We start from the raw sequence: 9,536 nt of genomic DNA, 5'->3' as shown, positions 1-9,536 counted from the left end.
TGTTAATGTATGCTTTTAAAAAAAAAATACTGTAGACTGCTATTTATTGTATAAAACAATCGGGGTGCTTTAGGGTTGGAACGAATGAGTGGCATTTCCATTCATTTCAATGGGGAAAGCGGATGTGAGATCCGAGTGATTGGAGTTACGAGCATGGTCAAGGTACAACATTGCGCGCCGTCGTATAATCGAAACCTCGCATGTCGGGACCGTCGTAGCTAGCGAGAGAGCGAGAGAAAGGAAGAAAGAGCGAGAGGGGTAGGCAAGCAGAAACACTGACAGTAAACAGGGAAGCAGGCGAGCGGCACGACGGCGACGCGCCGGAAGAAGCAACAGCAGTGAGCACAAAACACGTCGGAACCAACCCAACATCGACAGCAGGGGCAGGGGAAGACGACGACGACGAGGGGCGGAGGAGGAGGAAGAGACACCTGCACCGTGACTCGCTCTCCCCCCGCCGCCGTCGCCGCTGCGCCTCTCTTCGGACCCCCCCCTCCCCTCCTCATTCCTCTCCCTCGGACCGCCGCCTCCAGCACCACCTCCGCCGCTTCCTCGTTAAGATGGCTGACCCCGGCAGCGACGGAGAGGTGGCGGAGGGCGCGCGCGGCTTCGCTCGCCAGGGCGCCCTCCGCCAGAAGAACGTCCACGAGGTGAAGAACCACAAGTTCATCGCGCGCTTCTTTAAGCAGCCCACCTTCTGCAGCCACTGCACCGACTTCATCTGGTAAGCACTGCGCGTGTGTGTGTGTGTGTGTGTGGATGGACACAGGTGATTCACTTGATGCCGCCGCAGTGCTTCCCGAATCCGACAATCGCGACAGTAGCACTGGGGACGTCCTCGCTCGCCAGCCGCGGCTTCGTTGCTTTTTTTTTGCCGCATCGCCACGCAGCCCCATCTGCAGGCACGCGGGGCCCTGCTGCATGCCCATGTGTGTCATTGAATGCGTCATGAATAATCTACATTAGTTGGGGAACACTGAACGGCATTCACCCCTCATGACGACCAAAATCCTTTATTGACATAATTCAGAGTACTTTTTTTAATTTGGTCTTTACACATTTCTCAAACGATACAAACCATTCCAACTTCTAATTATTCACAAAATTCAGGATCCTACGGGCGTCAATTTTTCACTTTCATCAAATTAACACATTTTTCGTTCTTCCATATTTTAAATAATAATAACATCAAAATACTGTATCCACAAAATGCAGGACCTTTGGGCAACTATTTCTAGGCCGTACACAATGAGCGTTTTGGATTGATCACTGATCGGTGAGTTGAAAAAAGCAACAAAAAACAGTAACCGATCACGGAGCCGATCAGAAGATGGACCAATCTATTTAAAAAACGTATTTACTGTACAGTCGGTCCCCATTATATGCTATTTATTGGGAGCGGACCGGTCCACGAATAGCCAAGATTTGGGTAGAAGTTAGTCCCATTGACATGCATCGTGGGAATAACAATGAAACCCTAAATAAAAAAAAACAAACAAATTGTATAAAAATATTGGGGGCGTACTGAAAAAGAAAATCTGACTCTATATGCTGAGAAACCTTGCATTATTAACGATTGCAGCAAAGGACGTCCCTGGAGTGAACGACATACTGTTTGCTGTAATGTCTCAATTTTACGTATCCGATTAATGATATAATTGATTGATCGGCAAATTATGACATTACAACCAATCACAGATTTTGCATGAAATGCAAAATATCTTCCGATCCATCTGATCAGATATGTGTAAAGTCTAACTACTTTTCACATTCTCATATTTTGCAGTAGAGTGTTTTACATCCCATGACAAAATTCACAAATGGAAGGAGAGATTTTACAGTTTACGTAATCCTTCCACATTTCTCGACCAATTCAAACCATTTCAACTTCAAACTGTTCAGTTCAGGACGTACAATATTATTAACTATTCATCACATTTTCTAGCGCCTCAATTTGCCTCATTGTGGACTGATTCAAACCAATCCAACTTGAACACAAATATTCACTTTGTTCAGGACGTGTTGGGCACTATTTTCCACATTCCCACTCTTCCCCCAGTTCCCCATTTTTCATGGAAAAAAAATACATTGATATGAATGGAAACATGTTCCAAATTTCACTCGTACTTGCTTCACAAATCATTCAACCGATTCACACCATTCCAACCTCAAATATTAAATCATTCAGGACATAAATGGAGCTATTCATGAAATGGACAAAATTGCAGAATCTCCCCCCCAACATCCAACTTCAAGTCTTACATTATACATTTCTGCATATCGATTAATTAATTCCACAGCATTTAATTTTAGCTTCTGCTCATCAGAATTCACAATCAATATTTGCAGAAATTGCATTTCTGGGGGGCATACATGTTATTCTACACCAAGATTCTTTATTTTTAATTGTCCTTCCACATTTCTCAACCAATTTAAACCCACCCAGGGCATGTAGGAAGCTATTTTTTAACGTTCCTCAAATTCCCACATTTTTTTAGTAATGCCCATTTTCTATGACAAAATTAACATGTACTCTAAATGCATATTGGAATATTAAAGCGACACTTGATTGGACTGAACATTGGCACTTAAATAATAGGTCTGTATGTCACAATGGTGTCAGCACTAAAATTCAACCCCTGAAAAGCTCTGTAGTGATTTTTTTTTTGGGGGGAAAAACTTTAGTACAAGTTGTAACGCCCCAAATTGTGAGGAGACTGCTTGATTGACACATCAGACAGGACACGTCAGTGAAGTAAGGAGGCAAAGCATTGTAATATTGTTTCCTGGCTTGTGTTGTCACCTTGTGTCTGAAAAATGCTCACCAATTGCCACCAAAATCCATAAGCACATTCCTACTCTTGTCCACTTCAATCTGTCAAAATATAAAAGCGATCATCACAATAATTGGGTTTTTATTTACATTGAATGTGAGCTCCTATGAGGAAAAAGCATGATCACCTCAACAAAATCCAAAATATTGTACTGATCGCTTTTATATTTTGACACGGTTGAAGTGGACAAGAGTAGGAGCGTGCAATTGAATTTTGGCGGCGACTGGTCACCGTTTTCAGACATTTAGCGACGCAAAAGTCGGAGGCAGGCAGGCTGACAGCTAGCTCCAGCGGCTAACATCGCTGCAGCTGTCGAGATAGCTAATTCTGTGTGGCCAGAGATGCAGCTCTGCGTCGCGGTGCAATTGGCCCATTCGAGTGAGTCAATTTCGGAGCGAGACGGGCGACCCTCCTGCCGAGTGTGGCCGCTTTCTACGCGTCGCTTTCGGATGAGTGGTGCGGGTGTACCCCCTGGGGGTGGACTTGGGGGTGCGGGAGGGGCTATTAAGTCAAGATAATATCTTATATATAATGACCTACGAAAATTTCAGCTTACGAAAAGCATCTCGTAACGCGTTGTTTGCGGATCCTGGCGACTTATCATTGAGAACAGACCCAGCATGAGAAAGACTGCATGAAACCATTTCATTTCCTCATCCGCTTATAAATCTGCCACGGAACGTCTAATCCTTGTGATATTTTCAGAGGGTGAAGTGGAAATAAGGAGAGATGTCCATATACATTTTGGTGCCGATTGATGACCGTTTTTGGAAATTATTAGCGATTGATGTATAAGGATTTTGAATGGACATACTGTGGCTATATTGTTGGATAGAAATAGGCGTTTTGAGAGTAGTTAGCTATTTACTGATTTCTCTAAAACAAGCTACTACAATTGTAAATGCAAGCTAATATAATTTTCCTGATTTAAAAAAAAAAAACATAAATTGATCTTGTTAGTGAAAAATGCACCGTACTGGCCGGTTGATTCCTTTCAATTTATTTACTTGCGTCTTCCACATTTTCACAGCCAAATTCTCAGGTTACAATTTTTGCGAAATGTTTGTATACCTACTGGTAGCATTTGAGCAGTTCTCATTTAGAAATAGTAGATATGACAGGGGGGGAATATGAAATCATTATCGAGCCTTTTGATTTTTTTTGCATTTCTCAGATTAGTACTGTAATTCAGTACTTTTACTTTTTTTTTTTTTTCCGATTCTCATATTCCACATTTTCCCACATCTCACTGAATTCTGTGACCTCTCAGTTCCGCGTCTGCTCTTCAGCTTTCAACCACAATTTCTGACCACAATGAATTGCAGTTTCTCAGTCTTATTGCTCTTCTCTTGTGTCCCCAGGGGCTTCGGCAAGCAAGGATTCCAGTGCCAAGGTAGGAAGACGGCTCATTCACAAACACTCGCACATGGCTGTGGTTTCTGGTTTTGTTGTTTAAGCGGGCCTCAGGTCTGCTTTGTGTCACCGTGACCCCCGTCTGGGCTTTCACCGTGCTGGTGTTGGCAGGTGTTTACCCACAGAGATGAATGAGCGGCAGTGTTACATCAAAGGAGAGACTCGGACGTTTCCCCGCCTTCTTCTTGAGACATGGTGGTGCTTTGAGTGCCCGTGCGTCGGTGGTTGGCAAATGCGCGCCTGTGGGCCGTTTGTGTTGAGGTTCACGACGCCCTTCAAATCACACTGCAAATGTTGCCGTGCTTGCTGTATCACTTCCTCTTTTTTTTATGTGAACATGCGCATCATCATCAGCATGTCAAGCCAGCAGCTATTACTCACACTCGGCCATTCGGACCATGACAGATTTCGGCGTGATTCCCTCTCCCCTACCCCAGGTGGCCTTCACTCCTGCCTGACCCATACGTATACTGTAGGTGTGCCTTCATTTCGTTATATAACGCTAGATTATTGCAGTTTACTTTACTTTGTTGAATGTCTTTAGTCAGTTTATTTCTATTGTGCAAGGTGGAAGTTAGCCAGCGTATGGAAGACTGTGTGCCATGGACTTTTTTTTGAAGCGTTGGGTTATTTCTAGTACCGGTAGTTCTCTTTATTTATATTGTGCAAGATGCCAGTTGACATTACACATTTGTGAGAGGAGCATTTGTGTTATATGATACGGACATTGCCTGTGCGTGGCTAAACAAGCTGTGGACTTTTGTTTTTGATGCCGAGAATTATTTCGAATCATTTTTTAAAAATTGTGCAATGTGGTTATCATGAATAACTTTGTGTTGGTTATATAACACATGTAGACATAGACTGTGGATGTGTCCTTGCGTGCCTTGGGACTTTTTTTTCAAGCTGTGGATTATTACTATTTGTTCTGTTCCTTTCTATTATGGAAGGTGGTGCTTATCATGAATAACTGGTGGGAGGAATGATTGCAGAAATATTATGACATAAAAACATAGACTGCCAACTTTTTTGAATTGGTTGATTAAAAAAAAAAAAAAAAAAAAAAATCCTGCTTGCTCTATTTCTTCCTATTCTCCAAGGTGGCGTTATATTGAATTACTGGTGAACGGAGTGATCGCCTTAATTATATCTTTAAACTGTCCTATTTAAGACCATATTATCACCGTGTGAGGAATGGGTTGATTTCATCATATTATTTATGAAATTTGTACTGGCCCAGTCAGGCTCGCATCTATAAGGTATGTGGTTCACGATACATGCCATATTGGCTCAGGGCCATCGAGCCATCATTAGTGTCGGAACCTGAATAGGCAAAAGTGAATTACAGATATCTCTGTCCTTTCCACTAATCACGCTTACTGTAAGTCACTGATATATTGAAACGAAAATTCCTATTATTCAATACATGCATTTTGCGACAGTCAGAAAAACCGTGATATCTACAATATTAATTCCTGATTGCACCTTGTGTTCTAAAGGTTAAATACGCTTGCCCTATATACTTGCTCCATCAGACTTCATTGACCGATACCGCTGGACTGTGGTGACCTCCGTTTGTTTGCCCAACCATACGTTTACCTGATACTTCATTAGGGACATGCAATGGGATCCAGTACAAGCGTTGTATCAACAAATAGTATGGTTGTAAGGACACACTTGACTGTTCAATCATTGTCTGTGTGACTGTGAAGTCATTTGTGCAGCTCAACCTAATGTTGTGTCCCAAATGCATCGTGTTGAGTTTGTTGAGCAATTAACCCAGCGGGTCATAGGGTTACTTGTGATGTTAATATTGATGGCCTTCTGTGTTTTTCCATTGACCAAACAGTAGATCGGCCTCAGCTGTGGGAGACGATCAACAGTTTTGTCTGTCAGAATTGATTATGAGGGAGTAAAGATCCAAATCGACTGAATTTTCTGTACCTTAAGGTACATCACTATAGACTGTAGGTCTTGTCATTGCTTAAGCTGTATTGGCGTTTTAAAGCACTTCAAAGCTCAGAAAGGTAGTTGCATAATAGGTGTGTCTAAATTGGGTAATCAACTATACGACAACCACAATAATAAACATACTGATATTGATGATGTAACTGAATAGCTCTCTGACAGTGTCGCTCAAAACCGAGCTTGGTTGTCTTTGTAAAGGCTGCGTTTTGCATACAGCTCCCGCGTTGGTTTTAATTATCAAGAGCAGGTGTCTCTAATGCCATGGCTTCATTTAACCCATGGAACCGGCGAGGCACGGTCGCGAAGAGCTTCGGGGAGGCGTGTGTGCAGCGCAATCGTGATGGGAGGAGCGCCAGCACGGGAGGAATGTCAGACATGCGGTGTGGACGTGTTCTTACCTGTGCGGACGCTCGTGTGACAAAGGTGTCTCCTGTGCGTTCTGGGTGTGTTTCCATACCTGTTCTGCAGGTAAAGATACCTCCCTTTGGTCCATCCTTCACATGTTTAATGCAGTGTTTGTTTGCTAGTTGACTCCCATGTTCACTAGGGTGAGGAGGCGGGGGAGGGGACGGCAGGGTTGGGGAAGTCACATTGGCTTAATATCCTGTGGAAGTGTCTCATTGTGGCTATTGCACAGAACTTAGTGATGACTTACCACGAATGACAATTTTTCCATGACACTGGCTTGGTTCTGCTCGGCCCGGTGCTGTTTTCAAAATTCCAAATTTCAAAATTGTACAGCAGAAAAAAAAAAAAAAACAAGGATGGAGGGGAAGGAGGGTCTAATACTGTGTTGTATAACAACCAAAGCTAAACCACAGCAATAGTTCAATGTTAGCTGTGTGTTGTCAATCCTAGCTATTTTGTCCTCAAATGGTTCGAAAGTCCATTTCACAGTCTTTTCGGTATTTTTGGCCTGTGCCTTACGATCAGAACTCATAAAAAGAGGGCCATTTACGTGGCTGTTGCGACTTCGATGCATCGCGATGTAATCATCTGGAACAGCAACAATTGTCTTCAACAGAAAGAGACAAAGACAGTGAGTCACGCAGTGAGGTTGTTAAATTTCCACTCATCACTTCAAACTGTCTCCGTACACACAAAATGCCTCTGTTACCGTATTTTTTAGACTATAAGGCTAGGTTCACACTGGAGGTCTTATGCTCAATTCGGGTTTTTGGAAAAAAAAAATCAGATTTTTATTTTTTTATTTTTTTTTGGTGTAAGCACTCATATCACGTTATAAATGCCACCTCAGACTCTCTCGTGTTGTGCACATCTGCGTCTGCGCAGAAAAAGCGACATCACTCACGACGTAGTGTTTACGAAGAAAATGTTCCAGGCATTTCTACAGTGAAGCAATTCGGTAGGAGGTCGAAATACAGTATTTGGGGGAAATTTCGAGGCGAAGCTTTTCTCTCTTATTTCATGGATTTCAAAGATGACGTCACGTCATAACCGTGCATAAAAAATGAACCGATCGTAACCGCGGCTGAATTACTACAATCACCATAAATGTCCAGTTTATGCTTCATGTTTCAAGTGGGATCAAAGTCAAATATAAAGTCAATACTGTTACTCAAAACAACTTTGCAGATTCAATCTCCCCGCTGCCAGCACTTTACCTTTGAGTGCATTTTGGGCTGAAGATGATGTCAATGTCAGATATATGCGACCTGGCGGTTCAGACTGCGGTCGCCATTGCAAAAAATCCGATATGTATCCGATCTAGGACCACATATGAAAGTGGCCCAGGTCGCATTTGAAAAAATCTGAATTGAGTCATTCAGACTGTCATAAAAAAAAAAATCAGCTACAGGGCAAAAAAATCCAATCTGGTGTGAACCTATCCTATATCACACCGTTTTTTTTCATAGTTTAGCTGATCCTGCGACTTATACTCAGGTGTGACTTTTACATATTACATACCTGTCAACTTATACATTTTCCCCGTATTTTATAAGTTTTTTGATCATTTCAAATTGTGTACGCCGTACAACAATTTTTGCACAGGGGGAAAAAAAAAAAAAATCAAAACTCGTTTTTTGTTAGACCGATCTTGTCTTGCCCATTTCGGCTCTAATCCGGAGCGTCCGTTAGCGATTGCGACGGTAAACTTCGGTCGACTTTCACGAGCATCGCGCACTTGCACACCGTCTCCCCAGCTAGCTCGCTAGTTTAGAATGCTGCATCTTCCACAACAAGGATTTACTATTTACAGCATCAAAAGGGGTAATTACTGACCAGGATTGTACCTTTGGGCAAAAATGCAACGAGGAATTCTAGGTAGGGTAAGCCATTTTAAACTAAAAAGAAAAAACATTTCCGTTATCAGAAGTTTCAAATTCAACCAGAACTCGTTCTCTGCCGTCAACACGATTAGGGAACAGGGATTTTGAGTGGAAGTCCGAGCTCTACTATTCTTGCATCAACAGATGAGTGTGCTGAATCACTCTTAACCCCACACCACAGGATTACCGTTTAGGAGAAACCAAGAATCAGGCTTTTCTTTGCTGACTTTGATCAGAATCGGGAAAATGCTCAAATTGGGCTTGATTTATTAGTATATGTGTAATCTGCATTAAATGACAACTGAGTACAATTGTAGCTTCCCTTATGTTTAGAAAAGAGTTTCTGATAGCTGTGGGTTGGATGACGTGTCTACTGCATACATAAAACGCCTAAACGGCTACCATCCTGCTGACGAATGCGCAACCTTGAAGCCGAGGCTGCCTAATAGAATTGGCGCTGTCCAAATGTCATCCTTGAGAACAGTATACCTCATAAGGCATATTTCTTCTTCCAAGCAGGCCAGAAATGACTTCATTGATATGTTTATCTGCAATAATTCACGTCAGCAGAAGAGCATCTCCTTCATTATCTGCACCAAGGAGAAGTTTTCAGAAGCAAGGGAGACTCAGTGAATCACTAATCAGTTCCATCCGACTAACATGGACATTCCGATTTGTCAGTAATAAGGGCATCATGTGAAGTTCAGAGACTCATCCATAATTATTGTGCTCCCATCAATACGAAAAGTTAACTTGAGAAAGACAGAGGCGCTGATTCTCACTCTCACTCCGCCACTTGGCACTCCACTGGCGGCCACTCATTTACAACAGATTTGATTTGCTTTTTGGCAGTAATGTCAAGAAGGCTGCGCAAATCTGGAGTTCTTCACTTCCAAAATGCGAACAATCCCTGAAAGAAATTGTCACTATCATAATCAACACCGATCACTGTGTTATTGATTGAAAAAAGGCCAGGGTTGACTTCATCCTGATCATTGACTGCTACAGAATTTGTAATGGCATCGCTTTA

The 9,536-nt window shown here is 42.5% G+C and overlaps 1 protein-coding gene across 8 annotated transcripts in view; it reads left to right on the top strand.

The window, feature by feature from the left end:
• Nucleotides 1-154: 154 nt before the first annotated feature.
• LOC147146170 (protein kinase C beta type-like) overlaps nucleotides 155-9,536 on the top strand; it is a 31,570-nt gene continuing 22,188 nt past the window's right edge. For 2 of the 8 annotated variants that reach the window (XM_086032856.1, XM_086032858.1), the window contains exon 1: nucleotides 4,353-4,719. Coding sequence is in view for 5 of the 8 variants with exons in the window: in XM_086032852.1 (XP_085888978.1) it covers nucleotides 561-724; nucleotides 4,196-4,227 (196 nt within the window). In the remaining 3 variants the exon portion in view is untranslated. Of the gene's footprint in view, nucleotides 725-4,195; nucleotides 4,228-4,348; nucleotides 4,720-9,536 lie in introns of those variants that run through there. The other 6 variants (XM_086032852.1, XM_086032855.1, XM_086032854.1 and 3 more) reach the window with 6 other exon arrangements.

Source organism: Filicampus tigris, chromosome 6 (assembly GCF_054856515.1).
Source record: "Filicampus tigris isolate MCC_2025a chromosome 6, RoL_Ftig_1.0, whole genome shotgun sequence".
Lineage (NCBI taxonomy): Eukaryota > Metazoa > Chordata > Actinopteri > Syngnathiformes > Syngnathidae > Filicampus > Filicampus tigris.
Note: the sequence above shows the minus strand (reverse complement) of the source record. Positions and strands in the feature narration are given on the sequence as shown.